The sequence below is a fragment of the Pelobates fuscus genome, chromosome 1 (genome assembly GCF_036172605.1).
Source record: "Pelobates fuscus isolate aPelFus1 chromosome 1, aPelFus1.pri, whole genome shotgun sequence".
NCBI lineage: Eukaryota > Metazoa > Chordata > Amphibia > Anura > Pelobatidae > Pelobates > Pelobates fuscus.
Window position 1 is genome coordinate 340,116,341 of NC_086317.1, and position 22,160 is coordinate 340,138,500.

At 38.6% G+C, this 22,160-nt stretch overlaps 1 protein-coding gene across 1 annotated transcript in view; it reads left to right on the forward strand.

Moving 5' to 3' along the window:
* The window catches only part of UGGT2 (UDP-glucose glycoprotein glucosyltransferase 2), a 250,653-nt gene that overhangs the window by 116,557 nt on the left and 111,936 nt on the right, over positions 1-22,160 (forward strand). The window contains exons 18-22 of the mRNA XM_063425741.1: positions 1,149-1,272; positions 5,756-5,854; positions 9,484-9,578; positions 13,958-14,164; positions 20,417-20,548. Coding sequence (XP_063281811.1) covers positions 1,149-1,272; positions 5,756-5,854; positions 9,484-9,578; positions 13,958-14,164; positions 20,417-20,548 — 657 coding nt within the window. The remainder of the gene's footprint in view (positions 1-1,148; positions 1,273-5,755; positions 5,855-9,483; positions 9,579-13,957; positions 14,165-20,416; positions 20,549-22,160) is intronic.

Below are 22,160 nucleotides of genomic sequence, written 5' to 3' on the forward strand. Positions count from 1 at the left end.
GAATGAACAACTCAAATTGGTGTGACTGACTTGTTACCACATGTACAAAGTGTAATTCGGTCAGTTTTGCTGAATTTGCACAATTGGGAATTGATTCTGGACAGATACCATAGATTGTGCACACCTACTTCATTTATTTTAAATACTCATAGAGATGTCTAGATGCCTAGATGTGAAATTTCCTTTTTTTTTTTTTTTTTTACACATCAAAGAGCAATTCATGTCCAAAATACTACTTGGGTTGCATTTTCCTGCTGAGTTCCAACATCGAAAATTATTTCAAGACTTGGCACCAGATACTTTAAAGAGAAGAAGGGAGCTCAGCTCTGTTACAGAGGAGTTGAGATTCAGAAATGGGGATATCCTGTTAAACTCCTCTTTCGCCATGAAGGAAAAATATTACGATTTGGTCACCAGAGGTAGAACAGGAGTTCCTACTGACTGCAATCTTAAGTCGTGATGGTTCCCAAGACTCCAAGGAAGCAGAGAAAGAGAGACTAAAAAGAGACATTAGTATTGAAGATGTGCAATTTTGCTTAATTTGACTTTTGTGATATTTTTTTTTTTTTTTGTTTCCTTTACCCCTTGCCATATAAATATGTACTATAGGACTTGATGGTTCTAAAAGCAACAATCAAGTCATACAGACAACAGTTAATGCTATTTTGTTATGTTTATTTCTAATAATGCATTAGATTGGTATATGAGTCTTGTTTTCAGCATAGTGAGGTTGTTTCCTAATGTTTTATTTCTATTTGTAATATCATAATCTTATGTACTAGCTATAAGCCAATTAGTTTGAGATTTAGTAGTAACACAATAGTCAGTGTTGAATGTTATCTTTATTTGTTGTTGTTTTTTTCTGTTCAGCAATTATCATTTTGTTATGTTTTATCTGTAGGCAGGAGTGATGGCCTTTTCTTTTATTCAATGATTTATAACCCTATGTTTAAACCAGATGTTGGTAAACAAATAATTTCTTGTCTTTTGAGTTAATTTTCTTAAACAGAAGGATAACCAATACTTAAACATGATAAACCATCACAATAGCTACTAAATTGTTGCATATTGCTTATCAATTGACTGTGTCTTTTTGTCTATGATACTGATATCTGTATATCTAACTCTGTTTACTTTTGTTGTTTTAGGGTCTTCTAAGTGACCATGCAGATGTTGTAGATTTTATAATGGATCAGCCTAATGTAGTAACACGAATTAGCCCTACTATCCTTACAAGTGAGAAGACGTTTCTGAATTTTATTTCAAAATCAGGTGAGGTGTCAAATCATGGTTTCCTGAATGGTAAGGTCAAATGTAAATACTTGCTTATTCACTGAAATCAATGTACCAATTATTACTTTCACATAAAGCAGCCCTACAGCTGACTTTTACCACATAGAGCTAAATTCTACATCCTGGGGTTAACTGTGGTAATACAGTGGTGTCTTACCTTAGTCAGAGTAAGTGCAAGTCTCCTGGAAATTAAGTAAATGAAATAAAAAGCTGGTGTATCATCGGCTCCATGCCGTGGTTATGTATATCACAAATTATCTGGGGGACCAGCTATATCTATATCAGAATGGAGCACAACATAGTACAATACAGGTACTAATAGTTTTGTGCGCTTTAATGTGTGAAAACTCACAAGTTAGAAAATGTCAAACAGCCACTCGAGTGCCTCCTTTGAATTGTGGGGTCACCTCTCTGTTGACTTCCCAGGAGTAGCAGTAGCAAAGCAATGATCACAGAAACTCCAGCAGAGAGGATAGTAGAAAATTTGTTTTAAATAAAACATGTGTACACAAACAGGTCTTTGATGGTCATAGACCAAAAATACAAATTAACATTAACAAAGGATTAACACTCTCACATCCAGTGGTACTTAACTTAAATGATGTAGCTTCCCAGAATATATGGAATTTTGGCACCTTGGGGTGCGTACCCTGATGTAGGCTGGGAGGCTAACACCTTCTTTGCCTCCTCCTGTCGGAACTGTGATCCATAGACCTTGAGTCACTGGAACATTTTCCACTTGATTTCACAAAATGTATTAATACAAAATTAAATAAAAGAAAAAGAAAACAAATATATAATCAAAATTAAATGTCTGAAAACATCCAAAGCGTTTACTCCAAAAATGTGTTCTCCCTCAGGAACACATTTAAAGTATTAATACATATACCATGGGGTACAGAATACCCTGAGGTTTAAAGCAGCTAACCCACCCCCTTCCTTTAAATTGGGCTGATTCCCTTCAGTCAATGGTGCTTCAGTGGGCGGTGATCTTTCCTTCCCACCTCATGGGATGATGATCCTCCACTTCAGGTACTCTCCAGGCCTCCATCCTTCCGTACAGTTGGCCACAAAATCCGAGATTCTTGAAAACTTTACCTTTTCCCAGAACGCCAATTGTGTTACACTGCAATTTTGGATACATTCCACCATTCGCGATCATGTAATAGAGCAGGTCCATTGCTTCCTGCATTTCAGTACCATGGTGGAATGCATCTTAACATAATACTGCATCAATCTGCCCTAATTGGAAAAATAACATGACCTGTAACTTGTTTAATGGGGATATATGGGTTACATACTGCAAACTGAAGTGGAAATCAACTTTTGGGAACTAAAGTTGATCAGTGTTGCTTACTGACAAAAATTGATTAAATATATGTAATAAATGAAAATAAAAATAGATTTTGTGTGCAAAAACTAAAAATGAAAAAATAAAAGGAAAATAAAAAAATGAAATAAAAATATTATAAAAAAATATAAAATGTAAATAAAAAATATATAACGAAGATATATACATTTTAAAAAAAAATCTATAATAAAAGAAGAAAATAAATTAAGCTTCCCAAAGTGGGCAATCAAAACCACAGATTGACTATTGACAACCACATATAATAAACAATATTAACAAAAAACATGTCAAGTCTATATCAATGTTTATGCCCCTCAGCTCAAATGTACCCAGCCTGTGTATCCAGAATGTTTGCCTTTGGGACAGCTGCCTGATTCTGTTGTCCCTCCTCCAATCGGCATGCACCTGTTCTATACCTGTGCTGTGGTTATATATATATATATATATATATATATATATATATATATATATATATATATATATATATTTCACAATGATTAAAACCACTGTCAGGTGAAGTGCATAGCATTGTTATAATGGCATCTGTGATGTGGGATATATTAGGCTTCAAGTGGACTGTCAGTTCTTCAATTTCATGTGTTGGAAGCAGGAAAAATGGGTAAACAAAAAGATCTGAGTGATTTTGACAGGGGCAAAATAGTGATGGCTAGACAGCTAAGTCAGAGCATTTCCAAAATGGCAAGTCTTGTGGGATGTTCATGGAATGCAGTGGTGCAGTGGTTGATACCTACCACAATTGGTGCAAGGAATGACAGGGTCATGGGCTCCTGAAACTCATTCATGCACATGGAGAGCAAAGATCACACACAAGAGCTAGCACAAATTGCTGAAAAACGTATTGCTGTCCATGATAGAAAGGTGTCATGATAGAAAAATGTCAGAATATACAGTGGAGCGCAGTTTGCTGCGTATGAGGCTGCATAGACTCTGACCGGTAGAAGTGCCCATGATGACCCCTGTCCACAGCTGAAAATGTCTTCAATGGGAACATGGGCATCATAACTGGACCACTGAGCAATGGAAGAAGATTGCCTGGTCTGAAAAATCACATTTTCTTTTAGATGTGGTGGATGGCCAGGTGGGTGTGCAGATGCGTCATTTCCCTGGGGAAGAGATAGCAGCAATATGCATTATGGGAAGATGGCAGGCCAGCAGACGCAGTGTTATGCTTTGTGCAATGTTCTGCTGGGAAACCATGGGTCCTTACATTCATGTATCATACTTTGTTGCAGACCACATAAACCCCTTTATGAAAATGGTGTTAATTTCAATTGTTGAGCAATGGTTTGAGAAACATGGCACAGGGTCCAATGTGTTGCCTTTGCCTCCAAATTCCCCAGACCTCAATCTGATTTAGCATCTGTGGGATGTGCTGGGACAACAAATCCAAGAAAGAAGCACTGTTACCAATACAATCTGTACTTTGAATTTTTAAATTAACAATATTAAATAATTGCTAAACTGTTAGCAAGCAGAATAAGTGATCGAATAACATTCAAAATAAACAAGTATATAAACAATTACCATATATAAAATTGTGTTTGCTTTATTTAAACAAGTATGGGATAAACTAAAAAAGTTATTTGGGAAGCTTATTAGACTAAGAGTTATTGTATGCAGAAATAATACCTTTAAGATCAGTCTCCTTACAATGGAGATTGCGTTCTGCTGACAATAAACACCCCTCACAATGTCCCTACCAAACTTGTCCACAACAAGTGAGAGATTGTCCTATTTGTCAAGTGACGCACTAAATATACTCACAATATTTATATAAAAAATAAAAAAACGCCCATGTACAAAATGTTTAATAAAATATTAAAATCATAGTAAATACAGACAATGTCTTAAATAGGCGGGCATGTGCAGTAAACATGTCTTATTAAACAATGCATTTCTTTAGGTCACTCTGAATTCCCATGGTGTCTTGTGACATTCAAAAACTGCAAAAAAAATTAGATTAAATAAAAAATAATCTGTGCATTCGTATAGACCATGAAGAAGTAAGATTGACAAAAAAACAAATTACAGACACAGGGATAATGATGGCCTGCAGTCCTAAACTTAATGTTATTTATCAGTGCTTCAAGCTGTCCCATAACCACTTGCTTTCTTTAAGGAGAACACATTCTATATCTTGACTTAAACATCTTATTTTTATAGTGCAAAAATAAAATCTGAGTTTATTAAAGACAATGTTGATGTTTCTGAGTAATCTAGTTGTGACACAGACTGGAAATTTATGTTGACACTTCTTGAAGATTGCAGTTTGCTGACAAATCCTATAAAAGGTTTTTGAAATAACTTATCTATATTTTGTTCCTACTGAGAAATATACAAAATCTCATGTCAAATTCACCATTCATCCCCTCTAGCGCATACTATGGGGTAGAAATTGAAACTGTATTTTACCAAGTTAATCTCTGATTATTTTTATTTTAAACAAATATATTAATAAAGTTACTTGATATATACAAATATCTTAAAAGTTGATAAATATGTATGAAAGACATTTATTTGCAAGATATTTCCATCTGTAATGGTGACATTGTTTCAGAAATATATATATACATGAGATATATATATATATATAGTCCTATTGTCTCCTTGCACACACACTTCAATGTGAATTTTTGCCTTGAATTTTTGCTTTGTGCTGTTAAGCCAATGCCATAATATACACAAATATAGGAAACAAGAGGCAACCACTCACGGTCTTTTTGATTTCTTTAAAACGATTTTCCTTTAATTTCATTGCTTAAAACTTGATCGACGTTTCAGCCATAGTGCATGGCTTTCATCAGGATCTTTTGAGCTGTAAAAGATCCTGTTGAAAGCCATGCACTATGGCTGAAACGTCGATCAAGTTTTAAGCAATGAAATAAAAGGAAAATCGTTTTAAAGAAATCAAAAAGACCGTGAGTGCTTGCCTCTTGTTCCCTATATTTGTATATATATATATATATATATATATATATATATATATATTTTTTTCATTTGATGCATATATGTGATTTTACATATACTTATAAAAAAAGAAAGATATAAGAAAAAATATATCATTATTAATATAAATATTAATATTTACAGTTACCTATACTTTACATGAATATGATACATTCTCCTATCTGGATTCTCAAGATAAAAGTGCGGTAATTGCTGACAACATGAAATATGTCACAAAAGAAGGTATGTTATCTTTTTAATCACTTTTCTATTAAGTACACTTTCAAAGTGGAATGGTAATTATATGTGGGTATATTATTAAAGAAAAAAACATAGAGTTATTATAAATTCCTGAATCTCCCCTGATCTGCTCCTGCTAGGCTCTTCTCCCTCACCACTGTACTGTATTTAGCCTATCAGCACTCAGTAGAACCAACCCATCAGATACAAGCAGAGAGGTTTTTACATAAAGAGTTCATTTATGATGAAAATCATGTCTATCAACTATCACTAGCATGGATTAAGAAGGGTAAAAATATAACGTGTTTCCTCATTCCTTAATTTCTGTCTTCAGTGTTAAAGAGGAACTTGTCTTGAAACTACACAAATGAGCATCACAAAATCACCTGGAATTTGTTATACGTTTCACGTGAAGCTGTGATTGCATTTTAAATTAGAGATTTAGCAATTTACCTCACAATCCTATTATATTCAGGCACAGCCATGATGCACATTGCATTAGTGGAGGAGAAATAGAAACATTGTTTCTTTAGCTCCTCCTCTCTCTATGCTGAGATCGGAGATGGAAGCACTCAGTTGCAGCAGAGGTGAAAATATAGCTGTGTGGATTTCCTTATTTACATTTTTGTTTCACAGTTGTTATTACATGCCTTTTTTTTTTTTTTTGACATGTTGGAAATAAGTAAACTAAATATAAAATATTCTGGGATCCGATGAATCCCCTGTTAACCATGCAGAATATTGACTTTTGGGACCATATACAAATATGTATGATCATGAAGAATGTATTAATTCTCTGTTTAGTTCTTCATTTACATGTGGTTCCATGTCTTAATGTCGTAGATATAATATTCTTGATTTACACAATCAGTGAAATTCTGCTAGCATAAAATGTACTGGGGGTTGTGTTTATATAAGTTCTCGGAGTAAAGCATATTGTTTAGATGAGAATTCACGTTATGTTCTCAATAAAAGATTCAATAATTCTATAGCCTTTGGAGAATAAAATGAAGCATCTGGTTTTTTTTTTTATTAATTTTTTTCAAGTCTCCTAATCATATACCATCTAAATAAAAAGGTTCAGTTAGATCCTGGTGTTGCTCTGGCAACAAGGTTTCTCCCGTCCAATCTCTTCTAGCTCTCTACTGGTGTTTGTTTAATTTTTTATCTATTTTTTTTTTTTTTTTTTTTGTGGACTGGTCAACTCCAGCTTATGTATTGTTATTCTTATTTGTATGGTTTAAGAACAAGCTACAGGAACACATTTTTATGCAGCATGGTGTAATTGCTGCATCCTTATGGTGTGTTACCAGTTGTCAAAAAGAGCAATTTTTATATTCCCACATGTGGTACATTTTGTGGTCATCAGAGGCGTAGCTGGTATTTGAATGACTGCATGCTTTTAATGCTTCTTAGATCTTCTACTGCATACTATTTTTCTCTATCAGATATCCTGATACACTCATACGTTATGTGCCATTAGGACACATTATGTACAGGTACTTCTTGTATTAAAAGTTGCCAGATAGTTATCACTGGGTTTAACCAGTTACCAACTGTTGCAGCATTGGTGCAGATAGCATTAATTTCATAGTTCGCAATGGCCACTGATGTTTTCTTTCTCTAAACACTGTCTCTCTTTAAGCCCCATTCTCAATCATAGCATTTTGTGTGATAAAGGAAAGGGGTTCAAAGCGAATGGCCCAGTAACAAACTGGGCAAAACCATTTGATACTGGATAGATGTATTCAGTCAGACTGCAAATTCCGGACATAATTCACACTATTTAAGTGTCTGGATTTTTCAAAATAAGCTCCAGGACAGCTCCAGATCTAAAATCCAAACTATATGCTCTAGCAGCCAGCAAGCAAATAGTTAAAAAAAAAAAAAAAAAAAAAACAATCTTGGCATCACAGGGGATAACCAGGTGATGGCTGGTCAGGGCATGCTAGCCAGCCACCACGTTAAAAAAACCTGAAGCAGCTCACCAAAATGAACGTGTGAGCTGAGAGTTCCTCGGGAGTGGCCTACCAACAACAATTATACTAGCGATTTATGCCTACCAACCGCTTCAATAGGGTGCCTACACACGATGGCACAAAAATGGGCGAAAAAAAACAAGTAAAAACCTGTGTTGCAGATAGCAGCGTTATCTTCACCGCGCTCGAAGGTGGCACCGATGGGCCGCGCTCACCGGCCTCATAATTAGACCTAACTGACAGCACCTGCATATCGGCGCACACACAACTGCCTGCTACAGAGTCCTCGATCCAAAAAATGCTAGCGGAGCTGCAATCCTCTATGCAGGTCGAGTTTGCCAAGCTGGCGAGGGATGTTCAAGCTGATGTTCAGGCAATAGCAGAAAGAACATCCCACCTCGAAAACAAGACAGAGGAAATTATCGAGGCTCATAACACTTAGCAGATTCTTACACAGAGCTGCACACTAAAATAGATCGCCCCCATTACCCAAGCCTTGGCCCCCATTACCCAAGCCTTGATGACGGCCAACCTGCCATATAAGTGGGGATTCCCGACCTGCATCATCGTATGCCATAACGGCGCCACGTGGCACATCACGAATATAAGCATATACCATTAGGTTGTCCAATACCCCCAATTTTGTTTTATTTACTAGCTCTCACCTGCTGAGTCAGGACTGGGGTTCGTATTTCAAGTGCCATTTATTTTACAGGCCCCTTTGGGTATCAGTGGTTGCCTAGTTGCTAGTTTACAGTGAGGAATCACTGTCTCGGTTTAGGTATGCCATGGTGTCATGGTATAGGTATGCCACTTATGTCATGGTGGGTTGGGGCATGATGAGGTTAAAATCACCATTTTAGTAATATGTAGGTCATATAGACCCCCATAGGGTTGTTTTTGGTTATTTGTTTAATTGCTTTTTTAATGTGGAGGCTGGCTAAAAGCCACATAATTCACTCTCGCACCGCAGAAGTTTTTTGTTTTTAATGATTTGGCTGCTTGCGCTGCCAGCGGGCAAATAACTTCAATTTGTTGTTTGCCTGCAAAAAGCAAGAGAAGGATTTGTGTGAATATGCATCCTGCTGGTTACGTTAGATCTTGATTCATTTAAAAATTGTAGTGCAGTTGTATGGCAATGTAACTGTGTGTTGCCTTGCTCTACAGTGAAGGAGTGGGACAAGTAAAAATATGAGTATTTTTTATGATTGGGTATCTGTCAACCAGTTGCCATGCAATACAACACACATTTATAGAGAACAGAAAATATTCAGCAATTTAGGAACTGTAAAAGAAGACTTTGGTAAAAAGAAAAAAAGACTTTCTAATGAGGGATCTCCCGTAATCTTACTTCAAAACTGTGTTCGGTAAATGTATTAATACAAGATACTTCAGTACTTCATTATTTTGCATCTCTGTATTAATATGGCTGTTCATAAAGTGTGTGTGTGTGTGTGTGTTTGTGTTTACTGTATATAGTTTAGGGGTGGTTTTTGTTTTTTATTTACTGATTTTAAATGCTGACCCAGCTAATGTATTTTCATCTTGGGCCATTGTAATATGTAAAAATAAAAATGCTATTGACATGATATCTAATATTCATTATGCCAACTCCAAAATGCTTACATAGACTGTGGTATTTGTTATTTGCAGATGAGGATGTAATTCATGCAGTCACCATCTGGATTATTGCTGATTTTGACAAGCCAGCTGGGAGACAACTGCTTGCTAAAGCTGTGAAACACATGGTACAGTGGTGCTAATTTGAATTGCTTAATTTTACTATGTGCAATATCTTGTTAAAATACTAGACGTCTAATATGTTTAAACATGTGCAAAACACCTTGAAAACATAACATTGCAAGAATGTGGCTCCTAATCGAGAATGACAGATTAACTTACTGCCATATTAAACTTTTAGTAGTATTTTAAATATTGTCTTGTAACACAGCTTAAGCTGATTTTGTAAATTATAAGGTTATAGTGATGTAATGTTGCTTTGATTAACATAACATCCTGTCAGAGCTGGTGCAACCATAAGGTTTCACCCAAGGGCACTCCAGTCACACCATGTAGTGGATGTTTTGTATACTGTATCTGGTCTGGCAGGAAGCTGCTCATTGAGCGCAACAAACTGCTTCCTGTCAGACCAGGTAGAGTCTGTGTGGTCACGGTAAGCAGGAGGCACAGGTGGGGAGAGACCATAAAGAGAGAGTGGAATAGAGCACAAAGAGAGGGGGGGGGTGGAAAAGTCCACAAAGGGACGGGGTGGGATTTGGAGAGACAAACAAGAGGCTGGGGGAAAGAGACTAGCTGCAATCGTCTTGGGCGCAATGCACAGGGCTCCCCTCCTGTTAGTCACTGCATGTAGCATGGTCAAGCCACAGACCAGGGTAAAGGAGCTTCTGTATCCCCTACTCAGTCTGACAGTAAGTGCTCACTGAGAGCACCAAACAGCTTCCTGTCAGACCAGGTAAACGAAAAAGATCCTCCACTGTGGTCCGTGGCTCGGGAGGTGAGCTGGTACAGGGTGGAGGAGGGCATAAATGGACATGGGGTGAGAGACCAGGAAGGGACAAAGACACACAGAGGGGCTGGGTAGGAAAGACAAACAGTGATACTGGAGGGGGAAGGACACAGGCAGTGGGACTGGGGTTAGAGACACGCAGTGGGACTAGATGGGTAGAGAAACGTAGTGGGACTAGATGGGTAGAGAAACGTAGTGGGACTAGATGGGTAGAGACACGTAGTGGGACTAGATGGGTAGAGACACGCAGTGGGACTAGATGGGTAGAGACACGCAGTGGGACTAGATGGGTAGAGACACGCAGTGGGACTAGGGGGGGTAGAGACACGCAGTGGGACTAGGGGGTAAAAAAAATGGCATATGTATGTCTATTGATAGGCAGATATAAAGGTATTGCACCATGACTGATTTCCACCTTCAAATTATTATTATTGGCATTTATATAGCACCAACCTATTCTGCATCGCTTTACAATATTAAAAATATGTTGATGAGGACCTTGTTCAAACGCTCTTACAAGCTAGAGCAGGATTTCCCAAAGTGTGGGTCGCCGGCTGATTCCCAGTGGATCACGCTGACCCACGCATCCAGGGCCGCAGATGACCTAGGGCTAGGTGACAGTCAGGCAGACTGATAAGTTCGGCCCTCAGTCCATGACCGCGAGCCCAACACCAGGAGGCTTGCACTGAATGCTGCCGGCCCCTCAATCAGTCTACCCGAGAGAGAGCCCAGCACCCCCAGTCTGCAGCTCCACCGGGTGCAGACTTGAAGACCATGTGATAGAAGTCTCGCGAGCACCCAGAGCATTACCATGGCAACACTCTGGGTGCATGCAAGAATTCTATCACATGGTCTGCAGCTCTGCACCTGGTGGAGCTGCAGACCTGAGAGTTAACCCACCAGATCGTCAGGGAGAGACACAGAACCCCCAGGGATTTTATTTAATTGGAAACAAAGGTAGGATATCCCCCGCCCCCCCCCCCCCCCCAACTCTTTCTCTCACTGCATCCACACTATAACCATTTCTCTCCCTGCCCCCCCTAAACCTTTCTCACACTGCACCCCGCACTGTAACCATTTCTCTTCTTGCCACCCCCTCCGTAACCCTTACCCTGCACCCCCTACTGTAACCCTTTTTTGCCCTGCCCTCCCAATGTAACCCTTTCTCACCCTGCACCCCCCCTACTGTAATCCTTTCTCACTTGCACCACCCCTACTGTAATCCTTTCTTACCCTGCACTCCCCTACTGTATCCATTTTTAACCATTCTCCCCCTACACATTGTAACCCTTTCTCACCCTGCATCTCCCTGCTGTAACCCTTTCTCACACTGTCCCCCTACCGTTACCCTTTCTCACCCTGCACCCCCCTATTTTTACCTTTTTTTGCCCTGCCCCCCACACTGTAACCCTTTCTCACCCTCCACCTCCCTACTGTAGCTCTTTCTCACCCTGCCCCCCCACTGTAACCCTTTCTCACCCTGCCAGCCCCACTGTATCCCTTTCTCGCCCTGCCAGCCCCACTATAATCCTTTCTCACACTGCCTCCCACAGTATAATCCTTTCTCACACTGCCTCTCCCCTGCCCCCCTTTCTCACCCTGCAGCCCGTACGGTAACCATTTCTCTTCCTGCCCCCCATAATCCTTTTTGCCCTGCCCCCCATAATCCTTTTTGCCCTGCCCCCCATAATCCTTTTTGCCCTGCCCCCCATAATCCTTTTTGCCCTGCCCCCCATAATCCTTTTTGCCCTGCCCCATAACCTTTTTTTGCCCTGCCCCCCACTTTAACCCTTTCTCACCCTGCACCTCCCTACTGTAACCCTTTTTTTGCCCTGCCCCCCACTGTAACCCTTTTTTTGCCCTGCCCCCCACTGTAACCCTTTCTTAACCTTTACCCCTTACTATAACCCTTTCTCTCCCTGCCCCCACTGTAACCCTTTCTCTCCCTGCCCCCACTGTAACCCTTTCTACCTCTGCCCCCACTGTAACCCTTTCTATCCCTGCCCCCACTGTAACCCTTTCTATCCCTGCCCCCACTGTAACCCTTTCTATCCCTGTCCCCTACTGTAACCCTTTCTCACCCTGCACCCCTTACTATAACCCTTTCTCTCCCTGCCCCCGACTGTAACCCTTTCTTATCCTGTACCCCCATACAGTAACCCTTTTTTGCTCTGCTCCCCCCCACACTGTAACCCTTTCTCACCCTGCACCTCCCTACTGTAACCCTTTCTCACAATCCCATACAAAAACATGCTTCGCTCAAACACTGCTCACAAATACAACTCTGCAAGGATGGGCAAATGGTGGATCCCCAGCTGTCATAGCTTCATTGGAGGGGAGCCCAGAAAACATACCTGCACCAGGACCCTCTCTACATTAGTTCAACCACTGGGATACTCAAACTGAGGTGCCTGGATAAAAGAGCAGGACACAGCGCTTTTGTGTCTGTGAGTAAGCAGTTGTATGCATCTAAAGCTGATTGCCATGATGTGCCAAGTTTATCCCTCTAAAACTGCCATGACATGCCAAAATTATGCCTCTAATTCTGTCATAATATGCCAAGCTTATGCATCTATATCTGCCACGATATCCCAAAATGATGCCTCTAAAACTACCATGATATACCAAAAACTATGCCTCTGATTCTGTTATGATATGCCAAGTTTATGCATCTAAATTTATTGCTATGGTGTGCCAGTTGTATGCATCTAAAGCAGTTTGGCCTGGTGTGCCAATTGTATGCCTCGAAAAATAATTGCCATGGTGTGCCAATTGTATGCATCTAAAGCTGCCATGATGTGCCAATTTTATGCATCTAAAACGGATTGCCATGATGTGCCAAGTTTATTCATTTTTTTTTTTTTTTTTTTAAATATGCATCAACTGCGAGTGGGTCTCATAAAATTTCCTTTTTTATAAGTGGGTCTCGGCCCATAAACGTTTGGGGAGCCCTGATCTAGAGGATTTTGGGCACCTTAAATTACTATGAATTCTTTACTTTGACCCTACCTAAGTCTAAGGGTGGTTTAGCCCTTCCTAATTTTCTTGTATAACGCTTTACAATGCATATCCTTCAGAGAGTGTAGTAGAGTCCCCTCACCCTTTCTGTCTCCTTCCCTTGTCTTACACACAGCTCTCTCTAATGCCACAATAATATAGCTAGTTTTTGCAAATGGAAGTCAACAAGTATATAACAAAGGGACACATTAAGTTTTAAGTCTTTCTTGCTTTGTGACCAAGATTCTCACAGGTTACAAAGTGGAACATTACAATTTACATCAGCAAACAATGCCACTTCAAAATATAGAGATTGTCCTCTAAACTCCTATATTCTCCATTAATTAATTTGGATTGTATCGAGTTTGATATCACAAATGCCTTGGTATATATACTTTCTATATCATTTTCATTGTTTTAAATTACATTGGTAAAGAATAGCCAAGTATTATTGCTTGCAGGTAAGGTTGTTAGCATTACTTTGAGATTACTAAAACTTTAAAATCAAAGTTTGCTTAGAATTTTCAGTTTCAGTTTCAGTTCTGAGTTCCTGTATTGATATCTTTGTGACAAATATTTTTTTGTATTTTCTTTTATTGGTAGAAAAAGAGTAGTATCACTCGACTTGGAATTTTGAACAATCCTACGGACAAAATGACGGAAGATAATACCCAAATATCGCGAGCTTTGTGGGCAGCGCTTCTAACGCAGAAAAAACATAATATCCTTAAATTCTTCAGCAAACTTGCAAAGGAGGAAACTGCTGAGGCACTTGCTAGGGGAGAGAAAATCAAAGCATTTCTTCTTCCTGTGAGTATATATATTATGCAGTAACATTTGTAGACAAATCCTTTCTAGATGTGTAGAATTCAGGCATGTCCACTATGAAAATGAAATCTATTTTTGTATGTTAAAGTACTTTTAAAACCTTGACTTGACATCTCAGAGCTATGTGGCTTGTTTGTTTCTCTTTCTTCCTTTATTGCATCTAGTGTATATGTTATTTCTGTGTGAGATGGTTGCAGATTTCTTTTCCAATAATTGAAAGACCAAGCACCACTGACACAACTGTTTCCAACATCTGCTCTCTGGCTTGAGTTTTTAGCCCCAGCATTTTCTGTGCTTTTCCTTTCCCCACCAAAGGTACATTAACATGCTGGTATGGCTCCCTCCCCCTTTTATCTATATCCTAATTAACCCATGCATAAAAACCTTTCAAAATAGCACCTGCTTTTATATTCAGCACAAAGTTCTCTTCTATGTTCTTAATTTCAACAAATTCGATATAGAATGTGTAGGGGTATGTCTGTGTTTTACCAATATTAGACTCCCAACACAACTGTAAACAAGTCTCAACACCAGATACCTGGATCACAGTAGGCAATGGACATGACCTGTGTGGAGATTTTATTGTCCGTATATTATGGCTTTTTGTTATCTTTTCATTTTTTTGTGGCAAATATCTTTTGCTTTAGTCAATTCTGACACCATGATTAATATTTATTATTGCGGTATGTTAATGTTGTTTTTTTTATAACTTTTAATGTTACCCTGATTTATATGTTTATATCAATTTGATATTTGCTGATCTTTTGTGTAGTTATGATTTTTTTTGAAGAATGCTGTATACTAATATATTAATAAGGATTTACCACTAATAGAACTATATTGCTTTTGGGATATGTAAAATTCATGCCATACAGTACAAGCATGGAATTGATTTCACAAATGAGTAGCTAGATTATTACTTCATGAATGTGTAGGCAAAAATTGTATATTCGGCATTTCTTCTGGACTCTGACCTCTCTTGCAATACAAATGCTAATGCAGGCTGTGAAGGACTTATTTTTGCCATTCAAAAATATGATATAAAGTAATTTCTTGAATTTACATATAGATTAAAACTGGAACATATTATTTTGGAGTTTAATTCAATGATACATCTCCTTTGAATTGCTAAAGAAAATATAATCTTTTTAGGCATAGTTTGCCCCAAAAATGTATTGTCCTAGTCACACGTTTCCATGAAGGGATACATTTACTGTGAACCTGTAATAGGATATAGTTACAGTGCAATTGATAACCAATTAGATCCATTTAACCTCCATGCCTGGTCACAGTTTTACTGTCCTATGTTCTTATAAAACAATCATAATCCAATGTACTGCCGATGTTTCATTATGTTTGTTTTACTGTAGCCATTTTATGGAATACCTTTTGCATATTTCAGACAGACTGGAGGTACACAAATCTGAGCATCGCTAGTTTAAATAAAAAAATATTAATAATTAAATAAACTTCTGTATTGTTTTACACTTCATAAACACACAAATATTAAAAGACATGCTATAAAGGTAACAAATAGCACACAATTCTTTATTAAAGGGATACTATAAGCACCAAAACAACCTTGGTTTTATGGAATGGTTTTGATGTGTAAATCATGCCCCTGCAGTCTAACTGCTCAATTCTCTGCCATTTAGGAATTAAATCACTTTGTTTATGCAGCCCTTGTTACACCTCTCAAGCATGTGAGCTACACAGTCTCCCTACACAATTTCTTGTAAAGAGAGATCTAATGTTTAAACTTAATTTATGGCACAGTTTGTTTATTTAGAATTCCATATCTCCTGCTGTGTTAAAAGCATCCTGCGTGTGATTAAAGGTCAATTAACAGAGAAGGAGATACAAACATCTTATGTAAACATACTGTGCTGTTGGATCTGATTGAAAATGATTATTTTTTTCATGTTGACTGTGTGAGGCATAGCCAGGGGAGGTGTGACTAGGGCTGCATAAATAGAAACAAAAATGATTTAACTTTCTAAATGGTAGATAATTGAAGAGTGAGACTGCAGGGACATGACCCATACACTAAAACTTACACTAAAGTTGTTTTAGTACTTGGAGTATCCCTTATATACTCTTAAAGCTTAAATATAAAAACATGCACAAATAAAACAATTAGTGTATGCAGTCTCGATATCACCCGCCCAAAAGAGGTGCCCTAGGTTATCTGACATTTAATTGTAGATAATAGTAGACAAGAAAAGAAGGGTGTAAAGGAACAATCTACTCCCACATATATCGCTTCAGCTTGCTAACAGCTCCAGCACAGAGGCTTCTCAAAAAAGACTGAAAAAGTAAATCTGTAGCTTTTGCAAGCTGTTTTAGATAGATCTCAAACTAAACAAAAATAATAATTACTGACAGCTCCAAAATTAGTGACCATAAAATATGAGCCAGTCATAACAGCATCATAGCAATATAACATATGCACTATTTTTTATTTTTTTTCAGCGGTTTCTGAAAATCATTTTATGCAAATCATCTGAAACAATCAATCATATGGAATTTATCAAGTTTGCAAGGGCCGGGTGTAATAATTATGCATATAGTAAATGCCAATCAAACAGTAGAGTATGACTAGTGTACAAAATTACAACACCCACCACATCCTTAGTACCAGAAGTACCCCCAAGGATATCCCATCAAAAGGTTGACCTTTGCCCACCCATGTCTTCCGTTTGTGTCCCTTCCCTCCTATTGCTTCTCTGTTTGAGTTTGCATAAACCCAGGATTATAAAACAATCAAGAAATAGGAACTATATTGTATGTATCAAATGCAATACATGTTTGTAAAAAAACACTAATAACTGTAAACAAGCTAGGTACATGGTTGGGTGTCGACTGCTGAAATATTTATTTTATTTTATTTTTTTACAATCTTTGTCAGATTTTCATTTGAAAACAAGACATAGAAATAGACAAACAGGGGATGTTAGGGCATATAATATGATGAGAGTAAAAAACAATCCATGACAGTTCACCTTAGTTTGATCAAGCACATCCTAAAGCTCGATAAAAATAGTATATCATGTCTTTAGCTTTCTAAATGTGTTTACTGGTCTGGTGGAGCAGTGTGTTGTTCAATGTGCATATCCTGCATTTGACAGTTAGGTGTGACCATTTTGGTGTTAATTTTTTGTTGTAGGAGGATAAGAAAAGAAGGGGCACTAAGAGAGGGGTCGAAAAAGGACTGGTGGAGGGATATGATGAAAGGTTGAGTAAGAGAAAGAGAGTGAGAAGAGAAAAAAGGGAGGTGCGGGAAAGGAAGGAGAGAGATATTTGTACCACCCTACATAATGTTAGATGTCCAAGCCGGGCCTTCTAGCTTTCCATATTGTAAATTCTAGGGAGACCGGTTGTGTTGACATTTTCAGATCTGTTTTGTAAAGAGGCCATCAGGGCTTCCATTTGTCTTACCTCCTCCTTCTTTGCTATTTACTGGTGTTGTGCAAGTGCCTAGTAAGGGTTTTTTTTGTATCCGGATATTGACACTGACCGCAAGGCGGCCTTCCACTTTGCAACAAATCTGGAAGGCACAGGGGTGATTTTCATGAGAAGCAACTGGTGGATCGATATGCTCCATTTTATTCTTTCACGAGTATGACAATAGGATTTGGAAGTTGAGAACTGCCTGTGAAGGTTAATTCTAGAAGTGAGTCATATTGAAATAGTGACATTTGTCTATCCCTGCTGGGTCTTTATCCTACTGGGAGTTTGCAGTGACATGATGTAGTAGTACTAAGGGGCCTTGCCCAAAAAGGACAAATTTGGGGGATGATTTTCTGCTTGTGAGTGGAAGCATGGGCCCTGGGATAGTTGTGTTTAGGTCAGTATTTTATGCAGACTTTGAGAGTAGGGTTGATAAATGGGTGTTGCAGGAGAGGTTGTTGGATCATGGTCCTATCTAGCCATGAACCACTGGAATCCTCCAATTTCAGGTTGATCCAGTGAGCTCATAAGAGGTGGACATGTCAGTCCACTATTCTCGAAAGGTTTGCTGCCTTGAAGTATTTGTTGAGGCATGGGAGGCCCCCACTTGCTCGGCCTTGCATCTTCCTTGAAGTGAATCTCCTGTATGTGAGCCACCAATGTGTAATGTGACCAGAGTTCCCACAATAGGCGAGTGCATTTTTCAGGAACATTATGGACTTTAACATTGTATAACAGTGTGTGTGTATATATATATATATATATATATATATATAAATAAAATGGGCAGGGGAGTATACAGAGTCTCCAATAGGAGTTATCTGTTGTGGGGGGGTAAAGGAAAAATAAAAAAGAGGGTTATAGGGCCGAGAGACAGGAAGGGTGTGCATTGAGATAGCTGTAGAGTAAAGGCAAAAAAGTGGGTTAGTGGGATGTGTGTATCTGGCCCTTGGTGGGTTAAGGAACCCTTGGTCAAGTCCCACAAGCCGAATCTGCTTACTATACAACACCCAAAATCGAGGGCTGAGATTGGCCAGTCAAGCACAATGAGAGAAGGTTGTGTAACAGTTAAAAACAATATTTAAGGTAATCATACAGGACGCAAAAACACTCTTAAGGGTAGAACTATCACCAACTGGACACTGTGGATATGTAATTCCCAGACAGGGGTACCGGGTAAGCTTGGCTTTTGGGGATCGACAGGCACCTTAATTAGTCTAAAAAGATGAGGTAGCATGCCCTAGAGGTGACTCAATTGCTGCAGACCTGGCAACAATAATAATCAGCTCCCAGGACCAGGGAACCCTCTGTGGGAGCACAAAGTCCCAGGTACGGTAACAAACAATAATGCAAAAACATGAGGTAGTAAATCAAATCATGTTCAATAGTGGGCATATTCTGAAGGCAGCAAAAGTATCATGAAATAACAAAAGCTTAATAACACCATAATAAAGCTAATAACACCATGGCCATTTGGGACCTGTATATTTGGAGTTTAAAGAGAAAGGAAAAAATAAATCCTCCCTGTTTTCTTTTTTTCTTTTCCCGTTTTCAATGCCTGTGATACTAAAAGTTCCGTAGTCGGGCAGGCTTGCTGAGAAGCCATGCCTATCACCTGAGAATCCTCCTATAAAGTGATAGGAATGGTTGACTAAATTTAAACGGAAACAACAAGTGATAGCTGAAGTATGTAGCGGAAAAATAATAGGGCAGGTAAGTTCAAAGCATATTGCTCTGTGCAGACAAGTATGGTTACATAGTGTTGAGGGATTGACAATTTCGTCTATAATTTGATATTGATCGCTTCGAGGAGCCATTGTTCAGCCTTATCTTGGTGCAGAACAATAGCAGGACTTGTCACATAATAAGAGAGCTGCAGGAAAAAAGGAACAACCCCCTATCCTCACACATATGATCAAAGTATACAGTTATGTAAATAGAAGTTATGACATGCGAGTGACAATTATAGAGTTGACATCTTAGTATGAATATGGCACCATGAGAGCAGGGTGTAAGATAAACAATTTCATGGGTATGCAGTGAATAACACTTTTTTTGCAAACCTTGTATTGGCTCAGATGCAGGTATAACAAGTAAACCATCTTCACCGGCAACTACATAAGTTGCCCAGAGTACCACGCACTTCACAAAAATGCCTCCCAACCTAACGCTCAGTGGGCTGCGATGCAGATTTTTAAGATTACTCATCTAAGGCATCTGTGCCTGTTGAGGAGACCAAGGATAATGGTGGCAATGTGGGCCTGTGTTGAAGCGCTTGTAGATCCTTCTGTGTGGTAAAAAAATACTAGTAGGACAGTCCGATGGTAAGGTAGGTTAAAGGAGCATTTCAGGCGACCCATTACTGGTGAAACCGCAGTTGGTGAGGCAAAATTGGGTCAGACCTCGTGGAGCTACAGGTTCAGGCTCAGGTGCCAAGCCACACCTGATATATGCTTTTGGGTGATTGACCATGAGCCTAAGGCTAGCTCTCTTCTTTGAGCAAAATGGTAATCATGAGCATAAACTGTATCGTGCCTCAGTCCTGACAAGGAATGAAAGGGGGTGCAAGTAGGTTCTGGGAGAGGAAGAGGTGGACATTCACACACATGGGACAAGGGTAGGATGAGGATGTGAGAGGGAATACAAGGAGAAACATGTGAAGAAAACAAAAGACTTACCTGAGAGGGACCACCACCTATCTGAAGTCAATAACTGGACATTAGCGATAGCATTTTTGTTGTGAATTTTGTTCATGTTTGAATTTTATTATATTTGTTTCCGCAGGGCATGGATGATGATGCTTTTGAAAAGAAATATAATACTTTGGGGATAGACATACTGCGTACTCAAGCATTGTACTGCCGCAATGTTCTTCGCTTGCAACCTGGACAACTGGCTGTGGTCAGTAATGGCAGGGTAGGTAACCAGGGCATGAACTTGTACAATGAGTCTGTCAAGAGGAAATGCACCTTTTAATTAGGCATGTGTACCACACACATGGTATGAGGTAGGTGAATTAGATAAGGAGCCCTTTCATGGAGTGCTGCATTTGGGCTTTTGCTTGTGGTAGTTTATTATTCCCAGTAAATATTGATGTACGTGATTTTATCAAACTGGAAGCAGAATCTTAATAAAAGGTAAGTTGGGTCTGTTCACTAATCCTGGAAATTACAATTTTAAGTTATTACACATTTTCCAGTTCTTATTATTAGGGAAATTACAGTTAATTTTGCCAGAAAAGTTTAATACAACTTAACTTTAAGTTGGAGATAAAAATCGCAAGTAAAGTGAATCCAAAATGCACAGCTATATTACATATATGAAAATACAAACATATAATAAAATTAGGGATCCAACCTATAAAATCAAATACTAGAAAAATAACTCTAGTATTTTTGAGTTAATATCTCAAGACTACTAGTCTACTATATCATCTATTTTTAGGATAATAATGGTAAAGGAAGGAATGAGAATCCTCCTATGTATGATACATATTTGACTAGCCTAGGGTAAGTGAAACAAAGTGTGAAGGCAGTGATTGCTAAAGAAAGTAAGAGCAGTACCTATAAATGGGCAAAGGGGGTACAGGCAGGGATGTATTAGCTGCGAGGCAAACAAGGCATTTGCCTTGGGCGGCATTTTCCAGGGGGCGGCAGGGACCTGAGTTTTGTCATGCCTAGGGCAGCACAAAACCAGGATACACCACTGGGTACAGGAACAAATTATAAAATTGTCTCTTACCAAAAAAACACTTGAAACACTAAAATATAAGGTACTCTGCTGCCTGAACTAATAAGTGAAAGTTGTCTATTTAATGGGTGGAGTAAACCAACATCAGGGGAATCGGAAGAGCACAATTACAAGTTAACATAAAGATAATCATGTGTTCTGGCACCCTCCTCTATTAAAACTATAGAGTACTCTAATGTACACGCGAGATACAACCGTAATGTCAAAGAGCCAGTAATGCAAGAATCCAGTAAATATAAAAAAAGAAGTGGAAAGTTCCATAAAGTTCTAGTAATTGATAAACCTGAAAGGAAGGTCTAAGTATGTAATATGCCAAACTATTGATAAAGCCCCATTCAGTAGATAACTAAACATGGATAGTGGAAAACTAAAGTCCTAAATCAGGACTGCTCAAAAGGTAGATCCTCAGATGCTCAGCCTTTCTAAATTAATTTTAAAGGCATGCAAGCATCATTGCAGTTGTAATTCAACAACATCTGCGGATCTACCTTTTGGGCACGCCTGCCCTAAACAATGTGTCTTCAAGGGCACATATCTGTTAAGCAGTGATAAATGGATAACCTATAAGCTGTTCCTTCAAGGATGTAATTTTCAATACTGAAACCTATGATCTGCTTTAATAGTAGGATAATGTATACAGATAAGAGGATAAAGAAGAATAATAAGTATGCAATCAAATAATAATAATGGTCCTATGTGGTATACTCAAAACCACTGTACAACCAAGTGCCGTAATAATTCAAGAAGAAGGTCGAGTCCCAGATGATGGTTATTCAAT